This window comes from Brassica napus, chromosome C7, assembly GCF_020379485.1.
Source record: "Brassica napus cultivar Da-Ae chromosome C7, Da-Ae, whole genome shotgun sequence".
Lineage (NCBI taxonomy): Eukaryota > Viridiplantae > Streptophyta > Magnoliopsida > Brassicales > Brassicaceae > Brassica > Brassica napus.
In genome coordinates, this window is record NC_063450.1 from 38,182,195 (window position 1) to 38,202,548 (window position 20,354).

At 36.9% G+C, this 20,354-nt stretch overlaps 2 protein-coding genes, 1 long non-coding RNA gene and 1 pseudogene across 4 annotated transcripts; 1 reads left to right on the forward strand and 3 right to left on the reverse strand.

Annotated features, from left to right (window-relative positions):
• Positions 1-1,828: 1,828 nt before the first annotated feature.
• LOC125590003 lies at positions 1,829-2,333 on the reverse strand. Its single transcript, XR_007326201.1, has 2 exons — positions 2,243-2,333; positions 1,829-2,160 (listed from the first exon to the last, which is right to left on the reverse strand). It is a non-coding gene; the product is annotated as an uncharacterized LOC125590003 (long non-coding RNA).
• Positions 2,334-2,347: 14 nt separating this feature from the next.
• On the forward strand, positions 2,348-9,974 carry LOC125590610 (annotated as a pseudogene).
• A 1,859-nt stretch (positions 9,975-11,833) lies between these two features.
• LOC125590004 lies at positions 11,834-13,944 on the reverse strand. 2 transcript variants are annotated; one of them, XM_048762797.1, is made up of 5 exons: positions 13,074-13,944; positions 12,736-12,970; positions 12,475-12,632; positions 12,145-12,328; positions 11,834-12,062 (listed from the first exon to the last, which is right to left on the reverse strand). In XM_048762797.1, the coding sequence occupies exons 1-4, from the start codon at positions 13,248-13,250 to the stop codon at positions 12,320-12,322; spliced, it is 579 nt and encodes a 192-aa protein (XP_048618754.1). In that variant the 5' UTR covers positions 13,251-13,944; the 3' UTR covers positions 11,834-12,062; positions 12,145-12,319. The 2 variants fall into 2 exon arrangements, with proteins under 2 accessions (XP_048618754.1, XP_048618753.1); XM_048762796.1 differs by having other exon boundaries at positions 12,145-12,632.
• A 254-nt stretch (positions 13,945-14,198) lies between these two features.
• Positions 14,199-18,448, reverse strand: LOC106425308 (serine/threonine-protein phosphatase 2A 65 kDa regulatory subunit A beta isoform-like). The gene is made up of 13 exons (XM_048762795.1): positions 18,252-18,448; positions 17,706-18,123; positions 16,816-17,062; positions 16,454-16,566; positions 16,277-16,356; positions 15,964-16,105; positions 15,772-15,852; positions 15,468-15,572; positions 15,166-15,348; positions 14,988-15,080; positions 14,771-14,910; positions 14,613-14,679; positions 14,199-14,530 (listed from the first exon to the last, which is right to left on the reverse strand). The coding sequence occupies exons 2-13, from the start codon at positions 18,096-18,098 to the stop codon at positions 14,411-14,413; spliced, it is 1,764 nt and encodes a 587-aa protein (XP_048618752.1). The 5' UTR covers positions 18,099-18,123; positions 18,252-18,448; the 3' UTR covers positions 14,199-14,410.
• Positions 18,449-20,354: the final 1,906 nt, after the last annotated feature.

Consider the following 20,354-nt stretch of genomic DNA (forward strand, 5'->3'; position numbering starts at 1 on the left):
ATTATATATGTAATAGTTACTGACTTTTAGTTATTCAATATATATTTATTATTTCATAATATGTAAGAACATATAATACATAAAATAATTTTTATATATAATGTTTATTCCGCGCAAGGCGCGTGTCTTAATCTAGTGTATATATATTATTAAATTCAATATTTTGTTGATAGATCAAAAAGTACAGGATTCTGATTAGGGTTTCCTCAAGATATGATTATCAATTGGTCAGGCATGGGTTAAGCTAATCAAAGCAGGTTTTTATGCGACCTTTCGCAGTTACTAAATGCCTAAACAGCTCTTGATGTAACTTTAGGACGATATCAAAACATGAAGAATAAAAGCAACCAATGCTTTTCTTGGTCTACTTCTCGTAATATACTAATGTTATATACTAAAAGCAACCAATGCTTTTCTTGGTCTACAACCTATCGGATCATATTCGATCAATCAATGTGATTTAGGGTTTCAACATAAACAAGGCCGGTCGGTTTTTAATCAAGTCTAGAACAGGATCAGAACTAATCAATCAGATTCAATCAAGGCTAGCAAGCGACTTCAATTCATTCAATCGGTTTATATCAACCTAGCATACAGATTCTATGTGATCATAACATATTCAATCAATCAAACAATCAAATTCGATTTCAAGCTTAGCATTAGGGTTTCAATTCAGATCAAGCAATCAAATTCGATTTCGGGTATTTAGGGTTTGGATCTATTACCTTAGGGTTTTGGTTATTAGGGTTTTAGTTTTACCTTAACCTCTGATTGAGTTTAATGGACCACCAACAAGAGAAAGGTCGCGAGCTGATCGAACTGAGATCGTCGGGTCGCGAACTAACTGGGATCGGGAACGCCTTGGATATGGGGTGAAAGGTTCTCGATCGGATTAGGTTCAAGCTGGGATGGAGGATCACGCCGGCTAGGGTTATCGCCGTTAGGGTTTAGGGTTTGAGCTCGGGACTTTTAGCTTAGGGTTTTAGAGTAATCGTGCTGATAACGTGTTGTGAAACTTAGGAGAATAGTTTCTTATTCTTATTGATCATAAACATAAGGAACCTTTTATATATAGGGAATTACACCGTCATAGAATAATGGAAAGACTTAGAAAAGGAAATACAAATATGGAAAGAGTACAAATCATAAGTCTAAAGCAAATAGGAAATCAGCCAAGGAGAAAAGGCAAGAGACTGGCCGACTCTCTCTAGGCGGACGTCGACTCTCTCTAGGCGGACGCCGACTCTCTCTCTCTCTCTAAATATGGACCGGTTATGGAACGGGCCGGTTATGGACATCCACAATATGGTTTATAACAGCCTACGGTTATTTCAGAGACCTTTTCTCTAAAATCAAAACTACTTATAGAACTAAACCTAAATTATTATACTCTTCTAAGCAAATAGATTTGGCAACATATAAATGTAATGTAAGTAGTTTGATTTGTTAGTTAATATGGTTAAAAATAACTGTAGTTATCTAATCATATTGTTTGATTGATTTAAACTAATCCACGATATAAGTTACAAAAGAAAAAAAACTAATCCAAGATATGATATTTCCGGGGAATTTGTGCAAGAGAAGTCATTATGAGGGGTAGATAGAGTCAACGAAAAAGTTTAGAATTGACTGTTTTCACAATCACATTGAGATTCTCTCGTCTTTGAACAAAGAACAATTTACATGCCAGGATCTAATCCTTGCATTCAGACTTGATATATAACAATATTTTTCAGTTATAACGAACATGTATGCCAACATGTTGGTCCGATTAGTTCCAACTGTATGAGACTGAACAACCATTCAAAGCGATGAGGAAACATGCATGTTCTGCGAAAAATGTTCAATAACTAAAAAGGATAACTTACAAAAAAACCAACCACAACATAACACAAGACAGTAGACAACTTAGGCAGTTTGCATGAAAAAATAAAAAAAAACAGAACACAAGAGTTCTCAGTTACTTACGTTACAAAGTCTTGAGAGTTTAGAATCTTGCATCAAATAGAAAACCAGGGACAGAGATTTAAAAGTTTTTTTTTAGCTCGACATCATCACATTATCAATAGATTGAAGAGCTTGGTTTGCAAAGAACCTGACATCAACATCTGGATCCTCGCTTAGCTCCACAAGCCCTGGACGAATCGTCTTCTCTACAACCTTTTATTTTTCACCACCAAACCAAAAATTAAAACAAAACCTGATGGTTGTTCTGACTTTTTAGACATATATATACACTTACCGATTGATCGACAATTGGAATGAGGGATTGAAGCACCTTAGCGACATTGAATTTGATGTTTGGAACTCTGTGGTAGTAAAAAATAATCTTGCTTATACACTTAAAATGTTTGAAGCAAAATCATGCGAGTCAATAACTAGTTTGATGACGCGATCGGATTGTTTCAGATGTATTTGATGTGATCGTCGAGAAAATAGAAAGTGATACGTTCAAGAGTGATGATATAGAAAGTATCATTACTTTATACGAAGCGTCGTATCTATCCACCAAGTCGGATACTAAACTTTATCAAGTCATCAGACCTTTTGCAATAGAACAACTAAGAGAATATGTTAATAGTGATCATGATAATGAAACTTACAAGTCACGTGAGAAATCCATGATTTAGAAATGCCGTATCACTGGAGAATGAGACGGTTGGAGACAAGATGGTACATAGATGCATACGAAAAGAAACATGACATGAATCTTGCCTTGATGGAACTGGCCAAAATCGATTTCAATATCATTCACGCTTCTTACCAAGAAGAACTCAAATACGCTACCAGGTAATGTGATAGACTTTTTTTTTGGACAACATGTGATAGACTAATACAAGCAATACATACTATATTTTATATATCACAACGAAATTTACTCTTTCTAATCATCTCTCTTTTAATGATACAAGCTGGTGGAAGGAGACATGTGTAAGTAATCAACTACCCTTTGTAAGAGATGTAATAGTCGAGAATTACTTTTGGAACGTTGGAATAATATACGAACCTCAATTTGGATATACACGACGAATCTTGACTATTATTAATGCACTTGTAACAACCATTGACGACATCTACGATATTTATGGCACTCTTGAAGAACTTGAACTCTTCGCTGCCATGGTTGATAAGTAAGGACTCTACTATCCAACAAAACTGCTTAGTTTTCTTGGTAGATCGTAATAATTGGAACTGATTTTAAACTAATGATTGAATTATATGTCTACTTAATATAAAACAAACTGTTAATTTTTTTTTTAAAAACTATTGTTGCAACTGTTATTTGAAATATTTTAAAACTAATTGTCAAAATATGTTCACTAGCAAAGTTTGCGTATTTATTTATCAAATCACCTTTTATATAATATTTTAGAAATATGTTATAGAAACAGTGATATGCTGATGAAATAATTTGATAATTTATTTTTCAAGGTTTTATTTACAAATGTGTTACTGTACTAACAAATCGTATATATTGCAGTTGGGATGTAAATCGTCTTGATAAGCTCCCTGAGTACATGAGGCTATGTTTTCTTGTTTTGTACAATGAAATCAATGGCTTTGGGTGTGATATCCTAAAACATATGAAGTATGAAAGAAAGAGAGAACGGGAGGACCTCACGCGCTTTGCGAAAACTCTCTCAAACCTGAAGACCTCTTCGTTTCACCTCCTCCGACGCCGCCTCCGGCGCCGGTCACCCCCATCCGGGATGGCAAAGAAGAAATCGGCGAAAGGAAAGGGTTCCAATGTTTCCCACACTCGTCATAACTCGTCTCCACCGAGTTCCTCTGTATCAAAGTCTCTCTCTCGTTGCAAAACAGAGACCTGATTCTGATTCCACCGCTGGAAAGGCTGCAAGCGACCTTTCTCCAGCAATTGATGCCCCAACTGCTGCTGTCGTAGCAGATCCGGCCATGGAGATTGTTTCCCCCAATCTTGAAAACCTAGCTACAGAAGTTACTATACCTAGTTCTACATTCTCTGATACCACGGCTGCAACTAACACTGGTATTGAAACAGTGACAGAAACGAACTCTCCTCAGGATAGACAAGACGTCCACGTCCCCTCTCCTGCAAATCCTACGGCTTCACCTTCTACTCCAAGTCCAGCAGAGCTCTGGAAAGGCTTTGTGAAGGAAGCTAACATAAAGCTCTACCCAAAGGAGAAACCTTTTCTGCTCGACTCAGGCGAACCGTGTGTTACCATACCGAACGCCGTAGTGAAGAAGAACAAAAAGGCTTGGGAATGCTTCATTATAGGTCAGTTCTATGACGAAGCCCCTGCTCGGGGAGCTGTTCACGCGATTGTAAACGGTATCTGGAGCAAACATCGCAGAGATTTAACAGTATCCAAGATGGACAACCAGGCTTTTCTCTTCCGCGTCCCTTGTCCTCACGCCCGTAGACGCATCTTAAGCCAAAGTCTATGGCAGATTGATGGTCTCTCGATGTTTGTAGCCAAGTGGTCTCCGGGTATTCAACAGACCAAACCTGAACTCAAGATGGTGCCAGTTTGGCTTGAATTTCGCGGAGTCCCATTACAGTTCTTCAATGGAGATGCCTTGAAGGAGATAGCGGGAATGGTTGGACACCCGGTCTGCCTTCATCCCTCAACAGAGCAGCTCACAAATATTGAGGTGGCAAAAGTCTACACTGTTATAGATCCCAGAAAACCGCTGCCAGAATTCGTAAATGCTCGGTTCGAAAGTGGTGATACTCGTCGCATCTCAGTCACTAGCCCTTTCCTCCCGGCTTTATGTTCATTTTGCAAGAAAGTGGGACACTCCATATCCCGTTGCAAAGCAGCACCGAAGACCTGCACTCTCTGCAACTCCGTAAAGCACTTAACGGTTGAGTGTTCGAGGTACAATCGCGAGAAGGCGAAAGGAAAGGCACCTATAAAAAACTTACTCCCGATTGTAACGCAGACAAAGGCTGTCTACAGGCCAGTGAGTGGAAAGAGCACAAATGTTTTGATCTCTTCGGATGCTACTACTGGAAAGAAAGATGAACTGGAAATGCGTACTCCCCCACATCCCAAAAGATCATCTACTTCGCCACGACGAGCCAAGGAGATGGGTATTAGGATGCGATCCCTGTCCCCCACCAACAATCAGTCTCAGCGTGTTAAGGCTCCACAACAGTCTGCCCTCGTCGAGTTCAATGATCTGAGGGATGGTGGTCTTTGTGTGGATTTGTCTCCTTATGCAGTTGAGCAGCACTCTAATGATGACTCCCTCTCAGCCGGCCACTCTTCTGGTCATGTGTCTGAAGGCAGCAAGTTTTCAGGAGAGGAGGATAATCCGGACGATGGAAATGACAAGTATATTGAAGTCATTTCTCGAAGAATGAAGAAACAGTTAAAAGGAAAGTCTAGGGGTGGAGGCCCTTTAATCCTCTAAATTTTAACTTCTTATATGGATCTTTTTTGTTGGAATATAAGAGGAATAAATGATTCTGTAAAGCGAAGGGGTTTTAGAAAATGGATGCGGAAGAATAAACCAATTTTCGGTGGTCTCGTGGAGACACATGTACAGTTATCTAAGTCGGCTAATGTTTTAGATTCTATTTTACCGGGTTGGTCTTTTCATGGAAACTATGACCACGCGGACTTGGGGAGGATATGGGTTGTTTGGCACCCTTCGGTTAAAGTAAGGATTATCTCGAGTTCTCGCCAAATGACTTCTTGTGTCGTGAAGCTCCCACATATAAATCAGGAGTTTCTGGTTTCGTTTATCTATGGTTCCAACTGCAGAATTGAAAGACGTACACTATGGAGCGAGTTGGAAGCATGTTCAGTATCTCAGCAGGTGATTAATACCCCTTGGATCATTCTCGGTGACTTTAATGAGATTTTACATCCATCAGAGCACTCAAAGACTGATCAATTATCTTTCTCACGGGGCTTGAGGGATTTCAAAGACTGTGTTGACAGCACTGCCCTGTTTGATCTTCCCTACTGCGGGAGTTCTTTTACTTGGTCAAATGGACACATATCAAAGAAATTGGATAGAATCCTCACTAATGCAGCATGGCTTCAGAAGTGTCCAGAGTCTATCGGGGTCTTTGGCGTACCGGGGATCTCTGACCACAGTCCCTGTTGTGTTTTCTTCGATTAATCTAGGCCAAAGCAAAAGAGACCATTTAAATTCTTCGCTCACTTGAATCAACATGAGGAATTTGTTGAGATCCTTCGTAACTGTTGGAACTCTTTGAACTTCTCTGGAACAAATCAGTTAAGAGTCACTAAAAAGCTGAAGGAGCTCAAGGGAATTATTAAAACCTTCAACAGAGCGCACTTTTCCCAGCTGGAGCAACGCGTAGAAGCTGCATTCTCAGAGCTGTGTCTTGCTCAAGAAAGTGTTCTTACAAACCCATCTCCTTCCTCTACCCAAGTCGTTCAAGACGCTCATCGTCGCTGGCACGTCTTGGCAAAAGCGGAAGATTCTTTCTTGAAACAGAGGTCACGGGTACAATGGTCTGTAGATGGGGACTCAAACACTGCCTACTACCACAGGATAATTAAAACAAGACAGGCCAAAACCAAATTGTTTTTCTCCTTGATAGTGATGGAGCCATCATTGACCAGATTGAAGACATAAAGAAGCATGCTGTTGATTACTACTCAAATCTGTTAGGTGGTCCTTCGACTTCAGCTGCCCCTTCTCCGTCGACTATAGCCTCGTTCTTGCCTCTTCATTGTTCTGCAGAAGCTGTGAGCCTTCTTGCTGCTGAGTTCAGTGATTCAGACATACAGGCTGCTTTCCTCTCCCTTCCAAAGTCCAAAGCCCCCGGACCGGATGGTTATCCTGCAGAATTTTTCAAGGCAAACTGGAGTGTGGTAGGAAGAGAAATGATCGCAGCAGTGAAAGAGTTTCTATCAACTGGGTGTCTTCTCCAACAATGGAACTCAACGATCATTTCCCTAATTCCGAAGAAGGCAAATGCTAACCAGATGACTGAATTCAGACCCATATCCTGTTGCAATACCCTCTACAAGGTAGCTTCTAAGCTGCTAGCAAACAGGCTTAAAGCTGCCCTGCCTAAGCTTATCTCCTCTGCCCAATCAGCCTTCGTTCCAGGACGTCTACTAGTTGAAAATGTACTCTTAGCGACAGAGCTTGTGTCTGGATATAAATGGAAAGAAATCTCAAAGCGGTGTATGCTGAAAGTTGATCTACAGAAGGCTTTTGATTCGCTTAATTGGGACTTCATATTGAATACGCTCGAAGCCCTCGGGTTTCCAAGCCACTTCCGGAAGCTGGTATCTCAGTGTATAACAACTACCAGATTCTCTATATCAATTAATGGTGAGTTGTGTGGCTATTTTAAGGGGTCAAAGGGTTTACGGTAGGGCGACCCGCTCTCTCCCTATCTATTTGTCATTGCGCTGGAAGTGTTCTCTCAGATGCTAAATGCGAAGTTTAGAGTTGGGGATATTGGCTACCATCCGAAGACATCAGACCTTGAGGTAACACATCTTGCCTTTGCTGATGATATTATGATTTTATTTGATTGGTGAGAAAAACTCCCTTGCTAATATCGTTGATACTATGGAGTTATTTGCCACTTGGTCTGGATTGAGGATGAACAAAGAAAAAACAGAACTCTTTGTAGGAGGGTTGAACCAGGCTGAAACTACTGATCTGCGAAGTCTTGGTTTTACTCCCGGTTCAATGCCTATCCGTTACTTGGGCCTTCCTCTGATGCACCGTAAGCTGCGCATATCCGAATACAGGCCACTGTTGGTGAAAATATCGGGTCAGTTCACTGCTTGGTCTTGTAAAAAGCTGTCTTATGCTGGTCATGCTCAGCTGATTAACTCAGTTATCTATGGAACTATAAACTTCTGGACTTCGGCATTTGTTCTGCCTAAAGGATGCTTACAGCAAATTCAAAGTTTATGCTCTCGCTTCTTATGGACCGGAAATATTACTGATCGTGGAGTGGTTAAGATTGCGTGGAGCACAATCTGTTTACCTAAAAGAGAAGGAGGGCTCGGCTTTAGGAACCTGGAAATTTGGAACAAGACCCTTTGCCTAAAGCTGATTTGGATGTTATATGTTCCTAACCCTTCTTTATGGGCTTCATGGATTAGGAAGTATAAGATTGGTGATGAGAGTTTATGGAGCCTGGACGCTAAAAAGTCAGGCTCAGGGACATGGAGGTCACTGTTAAACCTGTGGCATCTAGCTACAAATTTCTTGAGAGCAGAGGTTGGAAAGGGTGACAGAATAAGCTTTTGGTGGGATATTTGGACCCCTCTAGGTCGGTTAATTGATTTATTCGGTGAGACAGGTCCACGTGAACTCTCAATTCCTCTGTTCGCTTCAGTTGCTGATAGTTGTGACCATAATGGTTGGAGACTGAGAGGTGCTCGCTCGCCTGCGGCAGAGAATCTCCACATTCATCTCACTAGTATTCAGCTGCCTACTACCTCCCAAACAGATGATGAGTTTTACTGGTTCATTGATGGTGAGAATCTTCCGCGATACTCTGCATCTCGCACTTGGGGGGTGATTAGAAATAGAGCTCCTGCAGTCACTTGGTCAAGCAGTGTCTGGTTCAGATCAGCAACACCTCGTCATGCTTTCTTGATGTGGATCGCACAGAACGATAGAATGCCAACTCGAGTACGACTAACAAGTTGGGGCCTTGGCATCTCATCTAACTGCTGTCTATGCGACTCAACACCAGAGACTCGAGATCATTTGCTTTTGCGATGTGAAGTTAGTAAACAGATTTGGGTCTTGGTTCTGAGAAGGTTGGGATATTCCCACTCTTGCTTCATCACTTGGACATCTTTTATTGAGTAGTTATCTCTAAGGGATTCCACTGCTCCACTGATGCTCAAAAGAATTGTTGCTCACGCAACTATCTATAGTATCTGGGGAGAACGGAACAAGCGTCTACACGACGGTATCTCGACTGCTCCTCCAACGATTTACAGACTCATTGATCGTAATATCAGAGACACAATCTTGGGGAAACAACACATCAAGAAGAGTTTCAAAAACCTTATGCTATCTTGGCTAAGGCATGATTAGGAAGTCTTCTATTTATGGTTTACACTTTGTTTTTATCCTTTTTGCCAAAGTGCATCCCATCTAGTCTTATTATTTTTGTAAAGTTTTACAAACTCTTCTCGTATTTATACGAAATTCAAATCTTTGGCAAAAAAAAATATCCTAAAACATAAAAATATCGACGTCATTCCTTTTCTCAGAAAATCAGTAAGTTTAAACATTTATAACTTAAAATTGTATATTATTATTTTCTTACACTTTTTTTTGTGGAAAAATAGTGGGCGGATTTGTGTAAAGCATATCTAGTGGAAGCAAAATGGTACAAAAGAGGTTACAAACCAAGCTTGGAAGAATACATGCAAAATGCTTGGATATCAACATCAGTTCCAGCGTTTTTAATCCACTTGTACTGCGTTTTCTCTGACCAAATCTCAATTCAAATCTTGGAATCTTTGTCTGAGGACCGACAACATGTTGTCAGATGCTCCGCCATCGTCCTCCGTTTAGCTAATGATCTTGCAACTTCGCAGGTAAATATCTTACAAGAATATTACAAAATAAGAAAATATTGTTCTAAAAATTGATCGTTGATGTAAATATACTATGAGTGAGTGAGTGAGTTTGTTTAATTGTAGGATGAATTGGCGAGAGGAGACGTGCTCAAATCGGTCCATTGTTACATGCATGAAACTGGAGCATCTGAGAAAGAGGCACGTGCACACGTGCAGCAGATGATCAGCGACACGTGGAACGAAATGAATTACGAAACAAAAATTGCATTAGTCCCTCGAGGTTTTGTGGAAGCCGCAATGAACCTGACACGCATGTCGCAGTGCATATATCAACACGGTGATGGTCATGGACGTTCCGTCATAGCCAAGACTGTTGAGCGTGTCATGTCCTTGCTTGTTAGTCCAGTCCCGTTGGATTAACTTAAAACATAATTAAATTTACATTTTAAACCAGTCAAAAGCATATATACAAAATCAGTAGATAAGGTGATACACTATAAGGCTTATTCAAGCAACACAATTCCATACAAGTTTAAACTTTAGACCAATGCAAATCTTAAGGTCCATTTTATGATAATGCACCCTTTTAATTTCAAATCTTTATAATGATATTCCAAGGAAGCTTATAGTTGTTACAATGGCCCTACTAGGTAACGCATGTGCTGTTTTTCAAATGTGAACCAGATTCATAAGAATATATCATCAATGCAAGTGCAACATAACCAGCGGGGTTGGCCTGGTGGTGTTGAGAGAGTTACGGCCTCAATACGCACCCGGGTTCGAACCGCTGGCCAGGTAATTGGGGTATCTAATTCTCCATAGTACCAAATGGTCCGCCTCGCGCCGAGGGGTTGGCCCCTGGGGGTGGAAGTCCCTCCAGGTTAATCAAAAAAAAAAAAAAAAAAAGTGCAACATTACTAGTAGGGAGAAGAAAAGTTGCTTCGCAATTGCGCGATCCCTAAAATTTTCCCAAAATTCTATAGAAATAATATTATTTAAAAAAATTAAAAGTTAAGGAACAGTTGACATATCGTATCTGAATAAGACTTTGCCAGAACTCCTCTAAAAACTTTATAGACAGGCAACATGTAAGTGGTATCTTCTAAGAAATAAAGTTTAATTATGGGAAATTGCCGCAAATACTACATTCATAGTACCAATTTTCATGTTTACACTAACCATTTTTACCTCCATTTTTAATGAAGGGTAAAAGACATTTATACTCATTGGATTAACTAATCTACACTTAGGATTTAGAGTTGAGGAGTGTGATAGGATTTTTGGAATATGAAATTTAAGATTCTAATAAATATATAAATAAATACTTAAAAAATTTAAAAAATTTAAAAAATAGTTTCAAACATAATTTTCGATTTTCAAAATAAATTTTGAAAATAAATAAATAAAAAATTCAAAAAAAAAATTATAAAAAAATTTGAATTTGAAAAAGTATAGTTCGAAAACATAAAAAAAAAAATTTAATTTTTTTTTTATTTAAATAATGATTTATTATATATATATATATAGATAACAAGGGTATAAGAGTCTTTTGCCACTTAATGAAGAATGTATTTTTAAAAATGTCACTTTACTTGTGGTAAAGATGAAAAGTGGTATCATGAAAGTGGTAAACATAAAATTTTTCCTTTAATTATTACTTACATTATATTAAAGGAATTGACACAAATACCACATTCATATTACCACTTTTCATGTTTACACTAACTACTTTTATCTTCACTTTTAATGAAAGGTAAAAGACACTTATACCCCTAGAGTTAACTAATCTAGACTTAGGGTTTAGAGTTGAGGGGTGATGTAGAATTTTTGGAATGTGAAATTTAAGATTCTGATAAATATATAAATAAATACTGTAAAAATATAAAAAATTTAAAAAAAAACAGTTTCAAACATAATTTACGATTTTCTAAAAGAAATATCGAAAAAAAAATTCAAAAAAAAAATTTATAAAAGAGTTCGAATTTGAAAAAATATAATTCGAAAACATAAAAAAATCTTTATTTATTTTTTTATTTCTTTTTTATTTATTGAAATAAATATTTGTTATATATATAGAGAACAATGATATAAGATGAAAAATGGTACCATGAAAGTGATAAACATGAAATTTTCCCTTATATTAAAGTAAAAAAAAAGTTGTTTAGAAACTTAAAATGAGAAACTAAGCGTTTGAGTTCCTCTTACTAGATTTCTGACCCAATTTTTAAAGGGGAAATTTCATGTTTACCACTTTCATGATACCACTTTTCATCTTTACCACCACTAAAGATACATTTTCAAAAATATCTTCTTCTTTAAATGACAAAAAACTTTTACACCCTTGTTCTCTATATATATAATAAATCATTATTTAAATAAATAAATAAAAAAATTGATTTTTTTTTTCAAAACTTCTTCTTCTTCAATGGCTTCTTCTCCTAATTCCCCTTCCGATTCCAAGCTTTCAGCTAAGTGTTTTCCACTCTTTAGCTCGTGCAAAGCTCCCAATGTCGACACATAATCCTGTTTTTATCAAAATCATGAGAAACTCTAATTCAAGATCCCACGCAAGCTCTTCAAGATTATGCGACGAATAAGGACTTACCAAAAATCGTGATGAGAGTTGTTTAACTTGGGTGTTAGTTTTGGATAATAGAGAAGCATTGGCTTCAGCAACAAATTGTGTGACACCGTAATGGAGCTTTGCCACTAGACTTGCACTTGTCCCCTTCTCTTTGGCCTTATTTGCCGTTACAGCCTATTATGTAAGGGACAAAGCCCTAAAAAACCTAAAGGTACTTATCAACATCCGTGTGTGAAAAAGTGCTAGTGTGTTCATGTAGCAATCACAAAAATATTTGGTTATAGCCAAAACTGACAATGTTGGTTATAGCCTTTAGTCACAATCTACTGTAAGCAAAATGAGAAAACTGACCTGTCCTTCAGCTAAACAAATGAGCTTCAAAGAGGAGCAAACGGGAGATGTTAACTCCGGAAACTTCTCGATATATGACCAATCAGTATGACCAATCTTACATGCATAGTCAAAAACACCAGCTGCTTCTCTATATGCCTTTGTGGATTCCACCATATCTGCTTTAAATCAACATAAACTAAGTTATCATAGAGAAAAGAAAACACATGGATAAGACCATGCCTAAAATATTTCTTTAGTATGAGAAAGGAAGATAATAACCTTTGGAGGCTAACACCATTGCTTTCTCCCTGAGCTTTAGAGCGTAAATAAATAGTATCATATGAAGCTCAAACAACATAGATCGGAAGAATGGTGTAGATTTAAGCTGAAATATACTCGCAAGGCTTAGACCATTTGAAGACTTGAAATCTAAGTTCAAACCACTGCTCCATCGTATCATGTGGTCTATCATATATCGGAGAAAAAGAAGGTGCGCTTTAATTCTAACAAGATCCTGAAAAAAACAAGAATAACAATATTAAATAACCCTCTGACTTTGACTGAGAAAAAAAAAACCCTAAAAAAGATGTTCATATGCTCTTTCAAAAAGATTTTACCTCTCTAACAATAGCCTCAACTCCATGGGAGCTTCTACTAATGGAATCTTCCACTTGTTTACGGCTCAAGCTTATGTTAAGCTCAGTTTTCGTTTCCTTTTCCGTAAACTTGAACACATTCCCCAAAACAATCTGTTTAAAACCAAAGAAGGCTCTGCTGTTAATTTTCTCGGACATCAATCAAAATCTAATACTACTAACAAATGAAACATTCGATGACAAGGTAACCACTATACGAATCGACTAATAATAACGAAGGATAAAGAGAGAATTTTTAAAATTTACCTTTTTAGTTTTAGGTATGGGAATAAAGTAACGCATCATTGTTTTTGTCTCGTTACAGACACTTGATAATGTAACTTGTAGACAAGGACAACATGCAAAAGAAAAACACAAGAAGAGATAAGGATGAAGTTTAGGATTCGATGTATTTCTATATAACCAGAAAAATAATTAACTCATCATATTCTACGGTGGAGAGGAAAATCATGATATTAACCAAATCACTGATTTTTAGGAAATTATTTTCAGGAGGGGTTTTCAGAAATTTGTATAATTCGATTGTGATTATCTGTGGAAAAAGGAAATAAAATAAAATTTGAATTCAAACAAGCCTACGGTTTTTTCAGAGACCTTTTCTCTAAAATCAAAACTACTTATACAACTAAACCTAAATTATTATACTCTTCTAAGCAAATAGATTTGGCAACATATAAATGTAATGTAAGTAGTTTGATTTGTTAGTTAAATATGGTTAAAAATAACTGTAGTTATCTAATCATATTGTTTGATCGATTTAAACTAATCCACGATATAAGTTACAAAAGAAAAAAAACTAATCGACGATATGATATTTCCGGGGAATTTGTGCAAGAGAAGTCATTACGAGGGGGTAGATAGAGTCAACGAAAAAAGTTTAGAATTGACTGTTTTCACAATCACATTGAGATTCTCTCGTCTTTGAACAAAGAACAATTTACATGCCAGGATCTAATCCTTGCATTCAGACTTGATATATAACAATATTTTTCAGTTATAACGAACATGTATGCCAACATGTTGGTCCGATTAGTTCCAACTGTATGAGACTGAACAACCATTCAAAGCGATGAGGAAACATGCATGTTCTGCGAAAAATGTTCAATAACTAAAAAGGATAACTTACAAAAAAACCAACCACAACATAACACAAGACAGTAGACAACTTAGGCAGTTTGCATGAAAAAATAAAAAAAAACAGAACACAAGAGTTCTCAGTTACTTACGTTACAAAGTCTTGAGAGTTTAGAATCTTGCATCAAATAGAAAACCAGGGACAGAGATTTAAAAGTTTTTTTTTAGCTCGACATCATCACATTATCAATAGATTGAAGAGCTTGGTTTGCAAAGAACCTGACATCAACATCTGGATCCTCGCTTAGCTCCACAAGCCCTGGACGAATCGTCTTCTCTACAACCTTTTATTTTTCACCACCAAACCAAAAATTAAAACAAAACCTGATGGTTGTTCTGACTTTTTAGACATATATATACACTTACCGATTGATCGACAATTGGAATGAGGGATTGAAGCACCTTAGCGACATTGAATTTGATGTTTGGAACTCTGTGGTAGTAAAAAATAATCTTGTTTATACACTTAAAATGTTTGAAGCAAAATCATGCGAGTCAATAACTAGTTTACAATGAGAACTTGCCTGTCTTTAGCCCCGGTCATCACGACAGGTAAGAGCTTGGAGCATGTGATCTCTGAGCCCATCACTGGTGCAAGAAGAGAAACCGCACGCAAAATGGTCATACGGTACAGATAGTGAGGGTTGCTGATCATCTCAAGAACCTGCAGATTAATGAAAAAAAACATTGGTTGACTCTAATAAGAAGGTAAACACTGATTCTTGTAAAACCTAGACAAACCTGTGGAACTATATGCTGCATTGCCCATTCAGGACCAAATTCTTCAGCAAGACGCTTCACATTGTTGGCAGCAGCCTCGCGGATTGAGTGGACCTGAAGAGACCGCCGCTTCAATATTTATAAGGAGAAACTGATTTGTTATTTAAGAATATCTTTGGTTTGAGAGAGAAAGCAGAACCTTGTCTTGTAACCATTGCATGCAAAGAGCGCCAAGCTTATCGTCAAAGAAGCCAACACCTAACTGACTTGCCAACAAAGGTATGTACTCAATGATAGCAAGTCTTACCCTCCAGTGTCTATCTTCAGCAAGTTCTACAATTGCTGGCAACAAGGATTGCGATAGTAGATCAATCCCAATAACCTGCCAAATATAAAATATTGGAATCATCAAGTGAAAGTCGATAAGCAAAAAAAGTTGAATAATGTTTATCTGTGAAACCATTGACATGAGAAAATTTTGTTTGGGTAAGTTGGTCAAACCTGGTTCACTTGGTCGAGTTTGCTGATGATGTTCAAGCGTACATCTGGAAACTCATCTTTCAACAGCGAAAGAAAGATTGGAAGGAGATGCTCAATTGTTGCATCCTGCATTGGAAAAATCAATGTAAAGGTTAACGTATGCAACATATACAATCCAACAAAAAAAATCTCTCTGTACAACTGATCACGGTTATGGGCACTTTCCAGGTACAATTATTGGACGAAAAGGCTGAGTTAAATACTAACGTACATCTTTCCCATCACTGTAGAGTCAACACACATCTATATTTGCGAACTGTCTTACCTTACCCAAGACTGGAGCCATTCCCATTATAACTGAAGCCAGTGCAGATCTGACGTGTTGAGATGAGTCTGTTGATAGCTCCTACAGGTAGAATTAAAAGAAACTATAAGTACTATGTAACAGCTTATAAGTGTCGAGTCATTGATTCTTTGAAAAAAATTGAGATTCTCACACGGGTCTCTTAGAATGTACCTTTACGCAGGGGAGAATGTGCTGAATAGCAAGTTCAGGGTTTAGGATCCGACAAAACTTAGTAACTTTTCCAGCAGCTGCTATGCGTACTTCAGCCTCATTGTCACGAAGTAGACGCACATATGCAGGCACCAGTTCCGTCCTTGATATAGAAGGAACATTAAATAGTATTAGGAAGAAGCAACGGGTATCATCAAATATATTGATAATCATACCTCTGAAGAGGTAATCCACCAATATAGAAATGCATATAATGCAATAGGCCTAAAGAACTTCATTAAAACATACTACATGTTTATCCAAGACTCCTTACCTAGTAGGCTCAGGTCCCACGGCTTCACAAAGCTCATAGAGCTGATTTGCTACCATGTAACGCACACGCCAAGACTTATCCTGCTCAGTGACAAAGTACAAAGATTAAACATCTCATAAGTGTAGTTTATCCAAGGATCATCATCATAAAGACTATGCAATTAGCACACATGATTACCTGCGAGAAATTAACAATCACGGGAAGAATGTGCGCAACACAGTCCTGAGGCTCCAACAATTTCCCAAGAGCAGCACAACCCTCAACCGCCAATAATCTAACGGAATCTTGATCTGATATGAAAGACAATGAAGAACCGTAAGATGAAAATAATGTTAGATAACTAAATAGATATGTGGACACTCATTTTCATCTTTATCTTCAGCTAATGCTCAGTGTGTAATGCATTTCAGTGCCTGCTGGCCGTAACTTTTTTTACATCCATCCGCCACCCGCAAAAGCATATTTAATACCGACTCGGCAATTACATGCTTAAACAAGCAGCAAAGCGACAGTGTGAACCATAACAGATAAGAAATTACCATCTTGAGTAAGATCATCAAACATAGACATAACGTCGGTCTTCAAGTGAGCTGATTCAATAGTAGCAGCAAATTTCCCCAGATTGGTTGCTGCAGCTCTTCGCACCATTGGCATATCATCTTGACAGAGCTGGGTATATATTGATCTCAACTCAGTCTTCACCGCATCTGGGGCGCTAGGGTATGCAATATGGAAAACTCCACAAGCTGAAACTCTGGCTGTGAACCATTCACCAGCTGCAAGTCTCTGTTACATCAGGGAGAGTAAACTTAAGTAATTTCCTTATTTCAACAATACAATATGCAAAGTTCTTAACGAAAAACATCTACTTGGCTTTCAATAAAGATGGCCAGTCACATAAACATCCGAAAAAAACAAGTCAGCTAGTTATGCCAGACACCCTAGAAAAACCAGTATGGTCTTATTGTTTTCAACCTAGCAGTTGTCTATTCCAAAACTTTGAGAGGCTAATATAGTTTCAGTCTCTATAAGAACATATGCATACTGTAACTTATTTCTTATGAGAGTCTAATATAGTTTCAGTCTCTATAAGAACATATGCATACTGGAACTTATTTCTTATGAGAGTCTAATACAACTTCATTCTCTATAAACATACGCATACTGTAACTTATTTACTATGATAGTCTAATATAACTTTAACTTCGATCTCTATATTAACATATGAATATTGTAACTTATTTCCTATGAGATTCAAATATAACTTCATTCTCTTCTTAAATGAGTTTAATATAATCTTTATCTTTCAATATTCTTCTTGATTCCTCTATATTTTCTAGATATTTCCTTATCTTTGTGTTTTCTATAATCTGGATAACATGAGAAATGAAATGAAACCACGAGTTGTTATCCTCCTCTCTTGGCTAACCTTAACCAACGGTATGAAATGCTCAACCAAATCACTCTCCTTCATCTGAGACCCAACTCTGCAAAGCGACTCAACAGCTTTCTCCCTCACACAAGTCTCCTCAACCGTGGAGAGAGTCTCCAACGGTGGAAGCAGAACGTGCGCGTGCTCAACGCCACCAACGTAAGGAATAAACACTCCCAATTCCTCAGCCATTGCAAGCAGCACCTCATCGTCATCGTCATTGTTTTCGCTCAGAAAGGGAATCAGCTCCTTCCTCGTCCTCTCCTCGCCGAGAGCGCGAGCAATCGTGGAAAGCCTTCTGATCGAATTCAACCTTAGCTGAATGTCATCGTTTTTAAGCTCGTCTATGAGGACGGCGATGGGGTAAAGCGGCTCCTCGGTCATCGACATCTTTGATCAAAAGTTCGATTCTCACCTAATACGATCAGAGAAATCGCAAACGCGAGCAATTAGGAGAAGAACCTAGCACAGATCTTACTAAGGAAGACAAAGAAGATCTGAATTGAATTTACTTCGATTCGAATGAAATGAAAACGGATTTACCGATTCGTTGGCGCCTTCACGGAGGCTGATGCAAATATTCTCCGAGCGATCCTGGAAGAAGACGACTGAGAGAGAGAGAGCGAGAGATCTTTCTCGAACCTTTTTCCTACGAACTAGTCTTCAAGCGTTCATTGAAGTGGGCTCGAAATCATATCCTCTAAATGGGTTTATGCATGGCCCATCCGCACCAATATTTGATTTGTGTTTGTTGGATATCAAAATTTATAGATTTAATTTATTTTTATTCTTTAAGACGGCATTTGATATGGCTTTTATTTGAAGAATGTAAATTTGAAACACATGGTACAAAATATAAATGCAAATTAATTTTTTTTTTAGACCAAACATTTAACTAACTAATAAGCTGTATCGTCAAGATTATTGAGAAGAAGAGGTATGCAACCAAACCGAAAATAGGAACAAACCTATCATCACTCACTAACTTTAGTAAGCTTCTTCTTCAAAACCATGTTGATCGAATAGACTTTTACTAAACAATAGTACATAAGAAGCAACTATATATATATATACATGTATATCAGTATATTATACCGTACATTTCAATGTACAGCGGTTAAGTTACTTGAATTAAAACTCTCACACTTGAATTGAAACCATGGAACCACTATCTTTTACCACTCTTCTGAACCATTACAAACACCAATTGGATCCAACAAAGCTCGGTGGCAATATCTTGTATTGGGGTTAAAGCCTTTTCGGGGTTTCATATTATTATATACAAACTTTTAGATTTTGTTTGTGCATTTACTTGTTTAAAGTAAATCGATATGTTTGTGCATTTAATGATCGCAGCTGCTATCTATATTATTACCTTTTTTTTTAAATATGGATAGCAGTATAAATGATAATTGTTCGAAACATGCATGAATCCCCTAGACTATATTTACGAAGTAATTTTGCCACCTGTCCTTTTTACAATCAATTTTACAAAACAAATATGACATGACTACTGAAATTGATGACATGTCTTATAGCTTAATATGACACTAGACCCTGATACGCGGGCCAGCGCGGATTTGAATTTTCGGTTTTTGGTTATTTATTTAACTAAATAATGTATTTGTAATATTTGATGTATTATATTCACCAAGTAAATAATTTTTTTGGCATCTTAAACCATCTATTTACGATGAATATTTGATATCATATAAAAAATTGAACAAATAGACGTAATTTGAGAATTGTAAACGATATATAAAAACAATGGTTATTAATGTAAAATATGAAGAAATATTATATTATGACTTAGTATGGCATAAAAGATTATAAATTAGTTATACATGTTTAAAGAAAATAAAATGATTTTTAAACTTCTATGAAAAATTTAACATATAAAAAAGGGCGATGAATTAGTCATCAAATTGTAAATAATTTCATAATTTTATTAATAATAAATTATTTATAGTCTTTGTTTTTCGTCAATAATTATTAAATGTCCATAACATTAATATGTTAAAAAGGTCATATTATGAAAGCCCATGTTGTAACCGTTTTTTCCCGGGAAGTGTAACAAAAAAAATTACATTTAACTCTTTGTTTTGTTTAAGTTTGTGTCGGTAAAAGATTAAAAAAAATCTCTCTATCTTTTTTCAGTGTTCAATTTGAAGCTTATTATGCGGAAATCATACGCAAATATAGGCAATTGGTTGGAATCTCTATATCTTTATATTCTTATAAATTTTAAATTTATTGTTTCTTCTTCTGCAAGCAAATCAATTACCGAAGTAATAGATCAATTGGTTGGAATCAAATCTATTCTTATAATTAGTGTAATTATGGTTACAGTTTCTATATTTAATATGTACATTAAAGATACGACATTGAAGATATTATGTTTTGATTAATAGAAGATATTGGATTTTGAGTTTGTATTTATTGATTTGTTTTTTTATAAAGCTTAGAAAATCAATGGGATGATTGGTTGGTTGATACATCCTATAAAGAAAACGAAAACTATAGGTGGTTTGAATATTGTACATCGATCGATGCATGATGTAAGTTGACTATATAAAACTTGAATATGATCATTTCAAACTAAAGTATAGGTAGGTTATATGCATTTGTTATATTGTAGTTAATATA